The sequence below is a fragment of the Leopardus geoffroyi genome, chromosome B3, assembly GCF_018350155.1.
Source record: "Leopardus geoffroyi isolate Oge1 chromosome B3, O.geoffroyi_Oge1_pat1.0, whole genome shotgun sequence".
NCBI classification, from domain to species: Eukaryota; Metazoa; Chordata; class Mammalia; order Carnivora; family Felidae; genus Leopardus; species Leopardus geoffroyi.
Window position 1 is genome coordinate 1,701,681 of NC_059337.1, and position 18,177 is coordinate 1,719,857.

The window sequence follows — 18,177 nt, forward strand, 5'->3', positions numbered from 1 at the left end:
TGTTTTCTCTATTTTATGTTGAAAGATGTTTCATGAATCTGGACAGGTTTCCAACTCAGGCGGCTGGGTTCGTTATCGCTCTGGTGTCCCGGCAGATACGGGAGTCAAGTGCAAGGTCTGTGTACCCATCACGGACGCCAGCTGGAGGGCCGCGTCCCCGCCCGTGTGCGTGCTCTCCTGGGTGGCTACGGGTGAGGCTGGTGTGGGCTTGGGCTGTAGGGGAGGCAGCTGGGGGGCAGTGGAAGGAAGGATCCCCTGGTGCCAGTCACGGTTCACGGCCCTTTACTTTGGGTGGCGGACTTAACCGCCCCAGGTCTCCGTCTCCTCGTCCATGAACGCACCACACCCAGTGAGACGCTGTGCTGACTGTGGAGGGTGTACTGAGAAACAACACTGATGTGGTCTGGCTGTCGGGGAGTCCGCGGGCTAGGGGTGGAGAGAGACATTAGCGACGTAATCACATGGAACGGCCATTGCGCATCATGATGAGTGTTGATCAGGAAAAGTCAATGGGGCGTTGAGAACCTGTCGATGTCACCTGTCACCAGGCCTGTCTGGTGGGTTGGGCAGGGCTCTCGGGAGCGTGTGAGGCCCGGGAAGGTCTGGGGAGGAGATGGTGGGGGGGGAGGGGGTGGGTGCCCGTCCCCAGGGCGGGAGACCCCAGACCCCTACAGGTGTTTGCCCAGAGGAGTCCCGTGATCCAAGTGTAGAGCGGGGAGCATGTCGTGGGGGGGGGGGGGGGGGCAGACCAGCCGGGGGACGAGCTGGCGAGGGTGCCGATGGGGCGCAGGGGAGACCGCGGGGCGGGGTTGGGTGGCTGTCCGTCTCTGCCACCAGCACGCACCAGGCCGCCGAAAACCTCAGGGATGTCCTCTCTCACGGCTCCGGAGCTGGGAGGTCCGAAATCAGGATGTCAGCACGGCGGTCCCTTCCGTGGGCTCCGTGGGAGAGACTGTTCCGCGCCTCCTTCCCGGCTTCTGCTGGCGGCCAGCGGTCCTGAGCCCTCCCGGCTGTAGGCGTCCCTCCCGTCTCTGCCCCGGTCACACACAGCGTTCTCCCCGTGTCTCTGTCCAGACTTTCCTCCTCCCGTCCGCTCCCATCCCTCACCCCGTTCGGCCTCATCTCACCGGTCTCCGCGCGAGGCCACGCCCACCGGTTCCAGGCAGACCCGCGTCGGGGCAGCGATGGTGGGGACGTGGGCTCTCCGGGAGCACAACCAGCAGGGCGTGTTGTCCACTCGCTCTCGCTCTTTCCCCACCCAGATAACGTTAAGGGAGCTGATTATCGGGGGACCTTGGTGACCCTTTCTCGCTGCCCCGTGTTGTCACTGCCCCATCTCTTCGGCCGGAAGGGAGTTTGGCTGGGGACAGCAGGAGGCACTTCGTCGGTGGCCCCAGCTTGCCGTGTTGAATCGGGCCACAAAACCCACGCCTTCCACGGACGCGTTTGTGTTAACCGCCCGGTCCCCGTGGGCCCATCGGTCCCTCTTCACCGACCGACGTGGCTCGGGTGTGGGAGGCGCTCCGCGTGCCCACGCTCGGGTTTGTTGTGTGCGCCGCGAGCCGCCAGGAGCCGGGAGCAGTCCTCCAGCCCCTCCCCCCCTTGCACCTGCTCGTCCAGGTGTGAGCGTCCTGGAGGCGAACCACGCCGTGTCACTCTCCTGCCCCCGCTTCCCCACCTCCCCACCTCCAGCTGCGCCTGCTGGCACCGTCTTCCTCCCTGGATGGTGGTTAGGCCCGCCCGAGGGGGGGACAGAGAGCACACTCCCTCCCTGCTTCTCCGTGTCTCTCGGATCTGCCGGGGCCTGGAGCGGTCACCCCCCCGGCCCCGTGGTGCCGTGCGATCTCTCAGCAGTGCCCCTCTCCTGGGATCTCCTCGCTCCAGCCCCTCGCCTGCCTCCCGACTCAACTCACTGCCTGGTGCCTGGGTCCTGCCTCGGGCCAGACCTGCCACTTGGCAAGGTCTTCATGGACAGAAGCGTGGCCGGGACCAAGGCCCTTTTCTCCAGAGACCAGTAGAAGGTCACCACGGCCGGAGGAGGGGGTCGGGGGGTGAGCCAGAGGGAGGCAGTGCTGCGGGGACGCCCGAGGCGGGGAGGTGGGGGCAAGCAGTGGACAGCTGATGGGTGAGGGGCAGTTAGGCCTTCAGCCCGGGACGGGTTCTGCTGTGACAAGGACCCGGCCCGCTCAGGCCCGGCTCTGCCAGTCTTCAGGGTACAGAGTAGTTTCCGGAAGCAGCACTTACTAGTGGATGCAGGCCGGCTGGTGCCGGGCCCTGTGCCTAGGTTTCCCGAGGCGTCCTTTGTGGCGTGGCACCCTGTCCCCATCACCGGGCCCAGACTCCTTTTTCTTCCTGTCCTTGCCTCCCACGCCCCAGGCCCTAGCCGGTGTGGTCCAGAGTCGCAGCTCCAGAGTAACCATTTGTTTGGGAATGGGGCCTGAAACCAAAGCATGCTGGGCTTTGCAAGGCTGAATACTGGTGGCACCGAATGACGGGCTTTTGCATCGGTCCCAGAGACCACATCCGTGGGAGAAGTGACAGGTGTGCACAGCCCTCTTCACGAAGGGGCTTGCAGGGAGGCAGGAAGGCAGCCAGGGACGTAAGGGAGGCAGCCATGGCTGGGAGCCCTGTGTCCCCTGCGCCCCGCACGTGGGCGTGTCGAGATAAAGCGGCGACGAGGTTAGGTTCTCTCGAGCGGGCCCATCTTCGTATCTCCCAGCCCCTTACAAATGCGTGTGCGTGGCGCTTGGGAACCCTCGATCTTGCTCTAAATCCACGGGGAGACGTCACCACCTCAGCGGAGCGTCGCTGCGTTCCTTTGTGATGCTACGAACCTCGAGGTCTGGTCTCTGCGTTTCCATTTCTGTAGCCTGGCTTTTCCTGAAACGGAACATCCAAGTAATGTTTGCAGAACAACAGCTTTGTTAGTAAGTTTTGAAAATCCCCAGCCCCTAAAACAGTGGTCCTCAATGTCCATGCACATCTGAATTTTTCTGGCTCTTTTCAGGCTTCTGAGGCTGGCATTGCAACCCATTTCTCTGCCTTTGACCCTGTCGTGGTAAAGGCCAGGCGTCCGGACTCGCCCAGTGTGTCCCCTCACCAAAAACAAACAAACAAACAAACAAACAAACACCCATAAAAATGAAAGAATACAGCCCGGATCTGTTTTTTAGCAGGACAAACATGTCAGCAGGATCAAAATAAAGAAGAAACAAAATGTTAACAATGTCATCTGTCAGCAACATAATTGACAGTAAGCAGCAGGAGCCCTGAAATCCTCTTTGCAAGCCTGGAATTCTTAACCAAGTATCTCTGGTCCTAGCTCTGAGGCTCAACCAGTAAATAGACAAAGACTTGATTTCTCCATCTATAATGGGAAACTGGAACAAAAATAACCTGTGAGTCGTATTGTTTTTGGGCAGATAGAATTCTTTCGAGTTACTTTAGAACAAGTGAAGAGACCAACGGAATCATTCCTGTAGGATGCAGGTTTTAGTAAGAGCCTCACGTGGCGGCCGTATTTTGTAATGCTTTGGTTAAAAATAACTCGATTGCAAACACTCCAGCGGGATCAAGAAAATTAAAATAGTTTCCTTTAGCTTCACTAAAAAAAGAGACACGTTTCCTTCTGAGATGTCATGACTCACACCAAACGGTTAAATAAAAATGCACGCACAGCAGTGATCTTTCCTTTTTATTGCTCTCCCAGTAGAAGCTAATTGAGACGAACATCTGCGTTCACTTTTCCTTTTATTTTTGTAGATTCTTTTCTTACGCACCAACGCAGAGCCTCGCCTGCCAGCCGTTTACTCAGGCAGTGATCCGACGACGGATGGGTTTCAGTTTTCCCCTTTCTGGTGATGACACAAATTAGTCTCAAATGAGCTATTTACAATGTCATTCTTTAACCTTGAATCAAGTGCACGTATTCTGAGGGCCCAGAATCAGAAGAGCTCCGTGCCGTGGGGACCTCAGCGCTCATACAGGCCAGCTCTTGTCTGGGCCGCCTGGCTCCTTCTGGAATGCACCCTGCCCGGGAGCCCCTGGCCGTGTCAGGAGACAGCCCGGCCGCCGTGGAATGTACGTGCTTATGCTCAGTTCGAAGCCCCCTTGGTCGCCCTGCCTCTGTGCTCAGCAGCCTGGCTGACACTATGGGACGGGGCCGGGAAAGTGCACGTGCCTCACTGTTTGTGCCCATGCACACTCACCTGTTCCCCGGGGTGGGGGGAGCTAAGAGTGTGGGCCTGGGAGCCATAGTCCGCCATGGCTTTGGGTCCCGGGTTTACCCCAGGCCATTTAGGCAGCCGTGAACAAGGTACGGGTTCTCCCTGGGTGCCCGGGTCCCCACCGGCACGAGGACGGTGTGAGTGGCGCCCAAGACAGTGCCCTGTGAGCTCGGTTGGTGCTTTCCTCGTGCAGGCAGCCTCTGCCTCGGGCCGGGTGCCTGGACAGCAAGCCTGGATGGGGATCTGCGCACACGCTCGGAGAGAGACACCCCTGGGGGGGCCCTAAAGGGGGAGCAGTGCAGGTGACAGGAGGGGCCAGGCCTAGACGTGGCTCAGGAAGGTCTCGCCTCAGCCTGATGGCCCAGGGGGCTCGGGAGGAAAGGACGCGCTGGAGGCTGTCCCGCTGGAGGCAAGAGGGCGGGCTGTCGCCTGGAGGGGCGGGTGAGACTCCCAGGCATCCTCAAGCCGTGTCGCTTTATGAGAAGGTGCCCGAGTGAGCCGTCAGCTGAGGCGCCGTCAGCAGCTGGGGCGGGGCCGTGCCCGTCGGGTGGGTCCGAGCGCCGGGGGATGAGACTGGGGGTCAGCAGTGGCCCTGGCGGCCCTGGAAGGACGGAAGGCAGCCCCTGGTGACCCCCAGGCTGGCCCCTGGGAGCAGCCGAGGCTCCGGGGCTGAGACAGGACCCCCGACGGGCCCTCCTCTCCAGGACTGCCGGCTCCCAGGGCTTGGCCAGCGGGTCTTTGCGGACAAGGGGAAGCACTTGATAGAGGCGGGTGGCGCGTCGTGAGGCCATCCCCTCGTTGCTCGTGCAGCACGCGTAACTGCGCCCGATACGGGAGGCACGTGGGTGGGCAAAGCGGACGCGGTCCCCGTCCGTGGTGGAGCTGGGGGAGGGGTGTGGCTGGGGGAGATGGCCTCTACCGTGATGACCGGGTGGCATTTCCTTTCTAGTACTCGCAGTGAATTACATTGTTGAGTTTTTCAAAGCGAAGCAGGTCTTTGGTTCCTGAGATGAACCGCACTCGGGGCAGGACGTGGTCGGATTTGACTTGCCAACGTTCTGTGTCAGGGTTCTTCTGCGGTGCTGGTGACGGGCGTGGGCCTGTGGTTTCCTTTGCTGTTGTCAATCCAGCGTCTTCTCGTTGGCGTTGACTCCCGCGAGAAACTCCGTGCCGTTCTCAACTCTGCCCTAGGTACAAAATACCTCTTTTTATCCGGCTGGCTTTAAGGTTTTTCTCTTTGTAACTGGTGTTGAACATGGGATTATGGCTCGCCTTAGTATGGCTTCCTCGTGTTTATTGTACTTGGTGTTCATTTAGTGACTTTCATCTTTGGGCTTACGGTTTTCATCATATTTATAAGAAGTACCAGCTTTTCATCCCGCACATGTTTTTCCCTGTTCCCGTCTTTCCCTCCTGTTTTCTGGGACACCAATTACACATATATTAGACGGCGAGAGTTCTCCCACGGTTCACGGCCGCTCTTTTCATTTCCTTAAATCCTTTTGATCTCTGTGTATTTCATTTTGAATACTTTTTTCCGTGTGTTCAAGTTCACTAATCTCTTTTTCTCAAACATCTCGTCTGCCTTTAATCCCATCTTGTGTGTTTTCCGTTGGAGACAGCGGTTTTCATGTCCAGAATTTCAGTTCTCAGCTCTTCCTTCTTTCTAACCTTCCTGCGGGCACTTTCTCTGGCCTCAGGTGGTTTCCTCACACGCACCAGCCGATCGGTTGCCTGGTACTGGCTCCGGGGACCCCTGCAGAACTCTGGGGTCCCCTGTGTCCCCTCCCGCCCTGGTTCTCCGTCCTAGTCTCCCAGGTGCACAGCCTCCACTAGCTGACTCAGTCTGGGCCCTGTCCCCTGAGCTGCGGCCTGGGGGTGCTCTCCAGGCGGTCCCTGGGGGACCCGTGGCCTCGCCTCGCCTGTTTACTGTTGTTCTATGTATTTTGTCGGTTGTTTGATGGGTTCAGAGGGAAGGTGAACCTGGGCCCCATTGCTCTGTCTGGACTGGAAGCAGAAGTCCCTGTAGTGTGTCCCCTGTCCCCTGTGTCCCCCGCTGTGGGCTCCGTTCTGTGGCTCCAGGACTATTTCTTGGAGGTTCTTCTAGTTTCCTGGTTGAGCTGCTCTCATTTGGGCTCTGATCCTGAAATCACGTTTTTCACCCAAAAGCAATCTTTCCCGGACTCAGGTCATTGCCTTTCTGTTCATGAAGGGTCTTGTGCGTACCACTGAGATCGGGTATTTCGGTGTGGCCCGCGTCCCTGGAATGCGTTTCGTGGGGTGGGGCTGGGGGGGTACTTGGTGTGACTTTGCAGTCACATCCTTCTTGCCGTGTTGAATCTTGCCATGCGTTACGCTCGCCTCCTTCACCTTTTCATTCATCCTTGGATCCTAACGTGTACAAAGAGCTGAAATGGTTGGGGTCTGTGGGTACTTCTTTGAAAGTTAATTTTTCTAGACTGGGGCTGGGTTGTGGGGGGCGGGGCTGGGAGGCTGCCGCCAGCCGGGGTTGGCGGGGGGTGGCGTGTGTGCTGGAAGGGTCCCCCCCCATCCCCCACCCCGTTCCCCACCCCCCTCCCCCGGCAGCCTGCCTCCTTCCTCCCCTTCACGGGGCGGGCTGGCTGCCAGAAGCCCAGGTGACACGAGAGCTCTGGCCGGGGCCCTCCGTCCAGGCCCTGGGACCCCTCGTCTGCTTCCCGACTCCCTGGTCTTTCTGCTGCTTGTGCATTTGGAGGCTCCCCTTAGGGGAACCTGTTATCTGCTTCCCAGACAGTCCCTTCCTCTGTCTTTGTTGAACCACAGGCCGCGCGTGCCCCGTTCCTGCAGAAATCCCTCCGTGTTTCGGATCTGTTCGAGGCCCTTTTCGCCGCGTTTCCACTTGGATACGGATTTCTGTGGCTATTTTTGTGTTTTCTTGATAGTCTTGTTAGCAGTGTGCAGGGGAGGCAAGGCATGACCTGAAACTGCCTTCTGGAACACAGTGTGTCAGCCCGGGCTCCTTCTGCGCGCCGGGCGGCCTTTCCGCAGCCAAGGATAGAGAGGACGCTTCATCGTTTACCGTTACAACGAAAGCCTCAGGCCTGCATTTCTGGCATTTTTGTAGCATGATACCCTGAGAGGAATGTGTTTCTTTAAAGCACAGCCCAGCATGTTCTAAACAGGACGAAGCACTCGTACTGTTTCTGCAGATTAAATAGCAGAAGAGGTGTGGGGGGGCCAGGGGGGACCAGGGGGGGCCACGGCGGGGGAGGGACGGGGGGGCGGGGTGCGGGTTTGGAATGAACACTGGAGCCGCGGGTGGCGCTCGGGTGGTTGGCGTCAGGCCTGGAATGTGTCCGCCGGAGAAAGTTCCAAGCCGGGGGCTGTTGGGAGGCCGCGGGAGCCCGGTTGTCCACGGCAGAGGCAGTGTGGCCGTCCCCCACCGAGGGTCTCTGCCTACCCCCGCGTCCATCCTGCCCTTGTCAGCGTGCAGGACATCACCTCCGTGATGCTCTGCGCACGATGGCCCGGCCGCCGGCCCCTTGCCCAGCCAGAGGCTCGCCACCGCCTTCCCCGGGGGGCAGGGCGGGCTCGCGCACAAGCCAGACCGCTGGGCAGAAGGGCTCCTTGTGAGCGTCTGTGGGGCCTCGGCCCCTGTCACCAGCTCTAGTTGTGGGTCCCTTTGTCTTTCTTTTGCTATTCGAGGGCCATGGGCTAAGTCCTAACCCAGAGGAGGGATGGTTCCCTGCGAGCCTGTCCTGCTCCCTGGAAACGCTTCCCTCTCTGGGCTCTTCTGCTCGGTGACATGATCACCGCTGCCAGTGGTCACTTCTCCCAGCTTCCTTCCCCGCAGACTGACTAGGACGCTCAGTCCCCCAGGCCGGGCGTCTCTCTCTCGCTCTCTCAGAGATGGGCGGCGTTAAGTATTAATGCTAGGCTTATAAGCATTTGCTTCTAAAATCTAAATTATTGATAGTCTTACATTTAAAATACAAATCATCTGAGTTTCCCCAGACGGTTCTGCCTTTACAGGGTGGGGTGGCCCTCGCGAAGCACACTCAGAGCATTGCCCACCGACGACGTCAGGGGACCGCTGGGCCTCAGAAGCGTCAGGAGTCCCTGGCCGGCCTGCCTCTGGGGGAGTGACCGCTCTCCTAGTAACTGCTGGGACAGCGGGCAAAGCCAGGACCGCCGCCGGCCAGCCCTGCCAGCCTGGTCACTGACTGTGCCTGCCCCGGGGGTGCTGAGGCCCTGTCACTGCACCCACAGTGGGTGCAGACCCCTCAGGAGTGTCCCGGGGATGGCGTGACCTAAAGGCTCCTACCAAAATGCAGGCAAAACCGGAAAAGCAATAAACACACGAATTACAAAAGAGGGAAAAACCACCACCCTGGGATCTACCCCTGCAGCGACTGTCCCCTGTCCCCCGCCCACCCTGCTCTCCGCTGGTTGGGGGGGGGGGGAGTGGGCTGCAAGTCCCCGAGCAGCAGCTGCCCCGGGAGCAAGGACCCTTCCTCAGATCTCCACGAGGAGACCAGTCTTGGCTGAGTTGTCTGGTGTCTCCGGGCTTCAGTTTGCCTTGGGGACCACACGGCCGGGTCTCGCGAGCAGGGGGGTCGTGGGGTGTCTGTGCCCGGGGCGCCACATTGAGGGGCTGCACTGTGCACGGAGAATTTAGGAACAACAGCAGAGCCTCCCCTAAGTCGGTCTGCGTCTTATTATCTCCATGTGCCCGTAGTTCCCGGATGTCTGGGCGGCACAGACAGGGTTTCTCCCCGGGAGGCCGGCCCCTCCCAGTCAGTGCCCTTCTCCTCTTGCCTGTTGGCTTCACCGTGACCCCACTTCTGGGGTCGTGATGGGGTCTCACGGGGTCACGCGCACAAACTGTTGCGTCATGCCCCGCCCTTAGGAAAAGCCTCGGTAGCCCTCGGTCCCTTGTCCTTCCTTCTATCAAAGGCCAAAGAGGGTTGCATTCGTCTGGGCTGTTTGCTTGCAAGTGACAGAAGCGGGTGTTCAGGGGAGGGGGGGGCTGGGGGTTGGTGGCACCAAGGATCTGAACACCGTGATGGCACTCTCACCAGGCAGCACCTTCACGGCTTTCTTAGAGTCCGTCTCGTTGCCGTCGGTCCGGTCCTCCGTGAGGCTGAGCTCAGGTTCCTGAAGAAAAGGGTAGAGAGAGGACAGGTGGGAATGCTCACGTTTGGCCCGTGGGGGACCCTGACTGGCCTGGCTGGATCCTTTTCGAGTTTGGGGACCGGTCACTATGGACAGAGGAGGAACGAGGTGCTGTGATTGGTCCAGCGTGTGCCAGGGGCCCAGCCCTCAACCAATCATCATGGCCGGGGAGGCGGGCTCAGACAAGAAGGTGGCAAATGCTGTGACAGTCACAATAAAGAAATAGCAGGAGAGCACTGTGCTGGGGGAGGCCCGGGTGCTTGGGGCGACGGGTGTCCTGCCCACCCAGAGCCCCTTCATGTGGTGCGAGAAGAAAACCGCTCTGGCCACCACTTGAGCATTGGTGTAGCTGTGCCCTCGGTCGTGCCCAGACACCTGCCAGCCAGGACGAAATACGAGGGAAACGCACCCGAGCTCCCTCGCAGGCGGCTCCGTCGATGGGGCTCGCGCTCTGGAGCAGATCCCACGTGCCGGGGGGTGTTTGTTCCTGTGTGCACAGCTGCTAACGTGGCCGGGGTCAGCCTCTGAGAACAAGAACACGCTGTCACTGGAACAGCAACCAAAGTCCCGTCCAGCCTCTGGTCCCCATCCCGGGGGCCACACGTCTTTGGAACAGCATCAAATAGTGTCCATCACGGGGCCACCGCTTTGCCTTTGTTCCTAATAATTTTCCCATGTTTTCCTCCTTTGCTATCTTGGGGTTTCTTCTTTTTAAACCAAGATAAGATGTTTCCAGTTTTCTTAAGGATTCTTTTGATGGAATAATTCTCATTTATATTTGTATTTCTGCTGTAGCCTGGGGAGCTGTTTTATGAGCACAGAGCTTTCTTTTGTGATCTTATCCAACACAAACTTGTGATTCTTCTTCTTTTTTTTTTTTTTTTTTTTTTTACAAAGTTACCGCTGATCTAAATAATACTTAAAAATCAGCTTACTGAAAACAGTTACAGAAGGACCCTTTGCCCATAGAGGACAGTGCTCTGGGTTGGCATCTGTGATCATTCTTCTAAAAGTAGGAGCTGGCAAATGGTTTTTTGTTGAGGGCCAGGTAGTCGGTAGGTTTGGCTTTGTGAGTCTTACGGTGTCTTTCACACACACTCAGCTCTGCCATTGTAGCACGAGAGGAGCCGTGACAGCTGTGGCCGTGATCCAATAAATATTTAAATAACAGTGAGCCCCTTTGGGGTCAGATGTCACAGATGTCAACACGTAGATTGCTGAGTCCTGTTCTAAACCCTATATGCTTTAGACTTAGAAAAATTATCATCAAAAAGCCCGAGATGTGCCATAATTCTGCCCGTTTCATAGAGTGGAAACACTCTCCGTGCAGGACCGTCCGTGGGTCACTCGGAGCCTGGAGTAAACTGGGTGTTGGTATGGACAACCTGTTGTCATTGGAGGCGGGATTTCCATTCTTGGGAACCTACCCTGACATGGTGTGGATGTATTTTTCTTCCCAGTTGCTCGCCACGGCATTATTTGCCGTGTGGAAGCCCTGGGAATGGCTTCATGTCCGAAAGTAAATTGTCTACTCAAAGTGATGCTATAGAGCCTTTCAAATAATGTTTATGATTACATTTTATGAGTTTCTGTTGTGATATAAGGTGGAAAAATAAAGACCATGAAGCCTCAGTTAATTAAAAGAAAGAGCAGACATGCACACGAAAAGTTTGACGGGAAATAGGCCCAGATGTCGATAGTGTCTTTCTCTGGACAGGAAGATTGGGGTTTTTACTGGGTGTGTGTATGTATGCGTATATTTGATTTTTCCAAGAGATTACTTTAGATTTACAATAAAAGCATTTTAAGAGGAAAACAAGTAGCTCTTCAACCCTTTAGCCTGAGATGGTGTTCTGGGCTGTATTCTAGAACCTTCCAGAATGCCCTCTTCCCTCAGAGAAAGCCAAGAGGCAGGGGCCGGGCCGACCAGGGGAGGCTCCCCGACCGTGGGGCTCCAGGCCAGGACGCTGCCATCTTGGGGCTCACGCAAGTGCCTCCTGGACCCGCCAGGCTCTTACGCTCTGGTTCCTGAAGGGGGTTGACTGACCTTGCACATGTACGTCTTCGGGTGTTCACGTGACCTTCAGAGTAGGCATGTCTGGTCTCGTGTTCCCACGGAGAGGACGCCAAGCAGGCCGCTCATCCCCCACAACCCCCATGGGCAGGGGCCGAGCCTCCGGGCCCTGCTGCCCCTTCCTTCCGGAATGGGCCACGCCATTGGGTCCCAGATGGTTCCTCTCCGTGCGCCAAATCCAGAGAAGTATATGCTTCCGCAGCTGCTGGTTGTGTGGAGGTGGCCGGGGCCTCTTTGGCACCCTGGCCACGGAGTCACATGGGCCCTGCCCGCTCTGAGAATGGACCCACGCCCCGGGGGGAGTCATCACTAACGTACGGTGCTGAGGGTGTAGGGGTGCGCGTTCCAGAGGGCACCGTGGAGGAGAGAGGGCGGGAGGGGAGCAGGCGCACGGGGCGTGGGCGAGGGGTGCGGGGACGAGAGGTGGCCTCGTGTCTCTAGTTCAGCAGCGGCCACGGCGGGGCAGGCCGGGGTTCGTGGTGGGCCCTCCCCGCAATGGCTTTGCGGAGTGGGCCCTCCGACCCCCGGGGGGCAGGTTGGACTCTGGAAGGCGCCGGCCTCGGCCTGGATTCCACTCCGAGGGGCCGCTTGCCTCTATACGTCCCCGCTGCTTTCAAATTTGTCAAAACTCCAGTTTTCCGGACAGCTTTGCAGGAACACCCACTGTATGAAGTTGAGCACGTCTTCCTCCCGAGGGGCCCGGGAAGGGGGCTCATCGTGCCCACGGAAACCGGAGAAGCACACGGAGAAATAAACGTGGGAGTGGTTGCCTCTCGGGGTCACGACAGCAGATCATGGAAATGTGTTTTTTCATTTCCTCGTATTCCGCGGCTCATGTGTTGCGCAGCTGTGATTTATTTTCAGAGCCCACTTTGGAATTTGACAGACTCTCACGCTGGCCCGCTTCACAGCTGAAGCCGTGTGCTATTCGGTCGATGATAAAGCAAGTGACAATTTACAACGAAAACAGCCGCAAAAAAGAAGCCGTCTGTGAGTGAGACAGACAGGTGTCAAACCGGGGCAGGGGCTCCCGGCAGCCTGGGGGGCGGGCCTCTCGCTGGGGCCGAATCCTGGTGGACACGTCCTGCCCGCAGGTGCAGGGCTGGCAGCGCCCGGAGTGCTGGTGTCCATAGGGGCCGTTCACCCTGCAGAGCTGGTCCCCTGGGAAGCAGAGGCGGGAGCGTCCCTGCCGCTGAGGGTGCTGGGAGGGCCGGCCGGCGAGTGCCAGCTGGCTCTGGTCCAGGGAGACGGGGCCCCCAGGTGCTGGGTTGGGGGGGGATGGGAGGTGAGCACCCTGTGTTGTACATGCCCTCTACTCCCTCCTCTCTGTTGGGAGCGGCGAGCCCAGCCCTTTGGGTTTCAAGTGATAGAAATCCGTTCAACTATTTATCGCAAAGGGGCGGGTCTCTGGTCACGCGTTTACCCTTTCTCTGCTTTCTTTTTGTTTGTAGCATTTATCGCCACCTGACAACGGTCTCTTCCCTCCCTTGTTTTCTCTTCTTCGGGTTTTGCTGTCTGTTCACCCTCGAGATTATATAATGGCTTCTGCCTGTGTAACTCTTTGTGCTTTTGTCGGTGCCTAGCGTACCGGAGGCATTTGGTAAATATTTATTAAATGATGGCAAGGTGACGCCTGGGTAAGTTGTGACAAGAAATGGGAGATCGTCAGGCAAAGGGAAGGAGGAGCTGCTGGGGAGGCCAGGGCCTCAGGACCCGGAGTGGCGCATGGGGACGGACGGGGACAGCGAGTTGCTCTGAGCCGGGCGGGATGGGGGGGGGGGGGGGGGGAGGGGCATGCAGGGGTGCAGCAGATGCAGCCAGAGAGGCGGGCAGAGGCCAGATCTGGGGGCGCCTTCACAGAGGGCTGCAGGTCTTGGAGTGTTTTAGGGATCCGTAGCGGGGAGCATGAAAGGAGCGGGACGCGATCGTTTGTTTTGAGTTTGCCAGGAACCTCGTGCTTCGTGCGTTCCTTGTGTGCGTCCTGAGTGTGGGTCTTAAGCCTCCGTTGGCGGAAAAGGGAAAGCAAACCAAGCAAGCGTAGAGCAGCAAAGCCGAGCGCCAGGGTCACCCTAGTGATCGAGCCCGGCCGTTTCGCGTTGGAAGTGGAGACTTCTGAGGGATGCGGACGACGGGTGGAAGGGGGTGAGGCCGGGCGGGTCAGCTGCCCACGCAGATGAGCAGGGGGCTGAGGGCGTCGGGACGCAGACGCGGGAAGGTGGGGGGGGGGGGGCAGGAGGGACAGAGTGTTGGCGGCTCCTCAGATGCGCCGTGAGCGCTCCGTGTTCTGTATTCAGTAAGCGTTTCTAGAGCACCTTCTGAGCCACACACAGTGTTGGTCCCTCTGTAGCGCCCGCGGGTTTACTCGTGACGACAGCGTCGGAGGGCGACACTCCTGCGACCCTCATTTTACAGGTGAAGACGCTGGAGCGCAGACCCATCCGGTCACACGCCCAGGGTCGCGCGGGAAGAGAAGGAGGCGGGATCGAAGCGGGTCTGTGCTCCCCGCACTGGACGTCTGGCTTGAGCGGCTGGGTAGGGGTGGGCTGGTGACCGCGACGGGGCCTGCGGGAGGCAGGGAAGGTCTGGGCGCCCTGCACAAGAACGCGGGTTTGCTTTTGGACCCGCGGAGCGCCAAGTGTCTGAGAGGCCCCGACGGCAGGTGGACGCGTACGAGCCTCCCAGAGAGGTCCTGCTGGGGAGGCCGCCTTGGTGTCATCGGCACGCAAGGTGTGGTGCAGCCGAAAGAGCCCCTGAAGGTCCTGCGGAGGGCGAGGGAGAAGGGTCCCGGCCCAAAGGGGGAGGACTGGGGGGGAGGAGCCCCCCAGGGCCGAGAACCAGCAAAGGAGAGGCAGGAGACAGAGGCGCCCTGGGGGAGAAACGTCCAAGAGGGACGTGCTGGGGACAGGGACCCTCCCCCGCCACCGTGACGGAGGTGTGAGGGTGTCTGAGTGCCGGACGGAGGAAGAGGAGGAAGAGGAGGAGGAGCGGCCGGAAGGCAGGTGCCTGGTCGCGAAACAGGGCCCACTGAGGGCGGGGACGCGGCGTTTCTTCCGCGGAGGGAGCAAGGCGGGTGATGGATGCGTGTCTCTTCGTGAGTGCTCTGCTGTGGGATCAGGGAAACGGGTAGGAAGCCGTTCGTTCTAGCTGGTTCCTTCGTGCCCACTTTGGGCAAAAGCCCTTTCCGGACGCATACAAACGGTTTCAGTTCAACCGGCAAGTATGGTGATCCAGGCGCTGTCAGCCGTGTTGGGACGTTTCGCACTTGGTCCCGGCCCGCGAGGCACAGAGCTCAAGCGCAGGGCGGGTAAGTCCTCGCCGTCCAACGTGACGGGTGTCACAGACGGGTTTCCTCCACGGGACGTGAAGGTAGGGTGACCGTGCTCGCAGCCACGTGGGTCCCGGAGCCTCACAAGATGCCGGGCGCGGCAAAGCCATCAGATACACACCGAGCGGGCGAGCGGGCGAATGAAGACGTGGACGGGGGGCCCTGCCCGGGGCTGCCACCCGAGCTGGCCCTGGACGACGAGCAGCCGTTCACCAGGATGACAGTTCACGTGGAACGGGGCGTGAGCTGGCAGAAAGGCCTGCGCGTGCACGCGTGTGAGGCGCGAGGCCCCGGGAGATGCGCACGCGGGGGCACCGTGTCTAGAGCCGCTCTCACACCCTGTCCAGGGACCACCGACCACGTGTGCTCGCCACGCACCCGGAACAGGCTCGTTGGAGCGGAGACGTGCCCCGTGTGTGAAAGACACATCCCTTGCAAAGCCCCAGAGAGAAAGAATGAGGGGCACCCGGGGGGCTCAGTCGGTTAAGCGTCTGACTCGATCTGGGCTCCGGTCACGATCCGAGCGTCGTGGGATCGAGCCCCGTGTCGGGATTCTCTCTCTCCCTCTCTCTGCCCCTCCCTCGGTCACGCACGTGCACGTGTGCGCTCTCTCTCTCTGAAAAAAAAAAAAAAGAAAAATGAGACATTGCCCATTAGTGTTCTACACGGTGAAATGGTAATACTCCAGATCTGTTACTGAAAGCGACTTCGCCTATTTGTTAACTTTTCAAGAAATGTGCCTTCTAGAACGCGTCGAACTAGACAGGTGGTTCCCACAACATCTCTCTCGGGCAGGGTGGCGGGCAGGGCCGCCTGCCGAGACTCTCTGTCGGCGGCTCCCGTGAGCGATGCGCTTTGGAGCCCAGGCGGGCAGTCAGATGTGTGCTGTCTACACAGCTGGCGGCCGTGGGACAGGGGCACTGACAGAAAGGATGCTGGAGGTTGGGAGCCAGCGGGTGTCAGTTGAGGGAAGGCAGGCAGGGGGAGGAGGTGGAGAGACCGATGGGGGTGCAGGAGGGGAGGGCGGGAAGGACTCCCACATGGCGTCTGGAATTCTGACCTGGATTTCCGCGCTGACGGTGGTGCATTGGCTGACGTCGGGGAGGAGTGGGTGGTGCTGGGTGGTCTCGGGCTGGGGCGGAGGGGCTGCAGGGGCTGGTGCTGGAGGCGTGGGGTGCAGAGGCGGTGTCCCGGCCGTGGACGAAGCCGGTAGGGGTGCGCGGCGGGAGGAGAGAGGATGGCCCAGCTGGGGTCTCCTCGGAGAGGAGAGGGGACCACGGGCAGCGGCTGCTGGGGTTGGCAGCTGGGGACTGTGGCGAACGTGTCTCCGTGAAATGGTGGGGGAGAAACCGAGTCGGAATGACTCCAGGTGGTGTCATAGGACAGAGCAGGGACAGCAGGGGCAGACTGTCCTCGGAAGAAGACGAGGCACCTAGAATCGTACGGGTTTTGTGACCCCGCAGTGTTCCCAGCCAGAGAATGTTGGGGATCCAAGAAACGATCCGTGCAGCCCCGTTTGCCCTCATTTGCAGAGCGTTTGGAGAAAGCTCTCCCCGCCCTACGCCCTCGTCCGAGGCACAGGCTCACACGTGTCCCTCTCTCGCTTAGGCCGGATCCTGGACCTGAAGACGGGGACGGTGAAGAAAGAGGGACAGCAGTCCTCCATGAGGATGTGCATGGGCTCGCGGAGGTCCTTCATTTGCAGGATGAGGTCTGTGTGGGGCGGAGGGCGGCGGGCGGCGGGTAGATGAGGCCTGTGCGGGGCGGCGGGTGGTGGGCGGTGGGCGGCCGCTTCTTCTGCTCCACCAGTAGGAGCCTTGACGGGCTCTGCTGAGGTGAAACCCCGTGGTCCCGGCTGCGGCACGTGAGCCTGCAGACCCCGTGGTCCGCCTCGGACGCCGCGTCCCCCTTCCTCCCACCCACCTTGTCGGACTTCCTGCCCGACCCTGCCCACTCCCGGGTTGGCTTCCCCTGTCGGCTGGGTCCCAACTTTCTCCCGGTCCTTCGGGACCCTTCTGAACTCCAACCCCTCCAGGCACCATACCGGTCAACACGTTTTACGCAAGATGGGTCGATTTTGTACTCGCTTTTGTGTTTCCTGTGCCAAAGCACACGTTTTCATTAGCGTTTAATTATTAGATTGTCGCACGATGCTTCAGGTGGAAATGTCTGGGCTCTGTGAGTCAGCAACGGTTGCCCTGAGGACAGGGGCTTGGACTTACCTTCTCTGAGCCGCCCGCGATCTACACCGAGCGTGTACGTGGTTAACGCGTGGTGTGGAGGAAATGCAGGAGTGACTGAACCGGGGGGTAATTAGAGAATTTTCTGTCCCCGAGGAAGAAAGAACAAGGCTTCAGAGTCCCTATACCCTCAGCCCCGAGGCCCTGTAGGGGTGGGGCGGGGGTGCCTGGTGAGTCGAATCTGCCCGGACGTGGAATTGCAGAGGCTGTAAGACGAGGCAGTGCCCCTCATTCATTCATTCATTCAGACATCTATCGAGGGCCTGCCTGCGCCAGGCCGGGGTTCAGCCCTGAATAAAGCAAACAAAATCCCCGAGCTTGTAGAATGTCACTTTAGTAAGGGAGACCTAGGATGGGCAAAAGTACCAAGTAGACACAGGGAATGTCAGATGGTGGTAAGTGCTGTTGAGGAAAATAAAACAAATTTAAGAAGGAGGAGGAGTGGTTAGTTCACGTGTCACATAGGTTGGGTGGGGGTGGGGGGTCTCAATGATGAGGTGGCATTTTGGAGATGTCCCAGGAGACCTGGGACTATCTGGGGAAAGAAAATACCAAGTGGAGGGAACCGCAAGTCTAAAGGCCCTGGGGCAGGGATGTTCTTGTGTTTAAGTAACAATAAGGTTACTATCCGAGGAACAGAATGAGTGGCCGTGGTGGGCAGAATGGTCATCAGTAAGGTTGGGCTGGGGGTGCCTGGGTGGCTCAGTCGGTTAAGCGTCCGACTTCGGCTCAGGTCATGATCTCGTGGTTCGTGGGCTCGAGCCCCGTGTCAGGCTCTGTGCTGACAGCTCGGAGCCTGGAGCCTGTTTCAGATTCTGTGTTTCCCTCTCTCTCTGCCCTTCCCCAGCTTGCATTCTGTCTGTCTGTCTGTCTGTCTCTCTCTCTCTCAGAAATAAACATTAAAAAAAATTAAAGTAAAGTAAGGTGGGGATGTTGGGTAACTTACAGCTTTTACTCTGAATGAGGCGGGAGACCGCTGGAGTTTTCTCGTAAGAATGACACGTTCTGAATCACGTTAAATAATTCACTCTGCCTGTGTGTGGGGGACAAACCCGCAGGGGGGACGAACAAGGGTGCAAGTGAGGAGGCAGCTGGACGCAGGATTCTGGAATGCAAGGGAGAGGTTGGGCCGAAGGTACGGACTTGGGGACCGCCGTC

At 58.9% G+C, this 18,177-nt stretch overlaps 1 protein-coding gene across 7 annotated transcripts in view; it reads left to right on the forward strand.

Moving 5' to 3' along the window:
• The window catches only part of ARNT2 (aryl hydrocarbon receptor nuclear translocator 2), a 144,560-nt gene that overhangs the window by 62,022 nt on the left and 64,361 nt on the right, over positions 1 to 18,177 (forward strand). For all 7 annotated transcript variants that reach the window (XR_006705415.1, XR_006705416.1, XR_006705417.1 and 4 more), the window contains exon 6: positions 16,388 to 16,490. Coding sequence is in view for 2 of the 7 variants with exons in the window: in XM_045452263.1 (XP_045308219.1) it covers positions 16,388 to 16,490 (103 nt within the window). In the remaining 5 variants the exon portion in view is untranslated. The remainder of the gene's footprint in view (positions 1 to 16,387; positions 16,491 to 18,177) is intronic.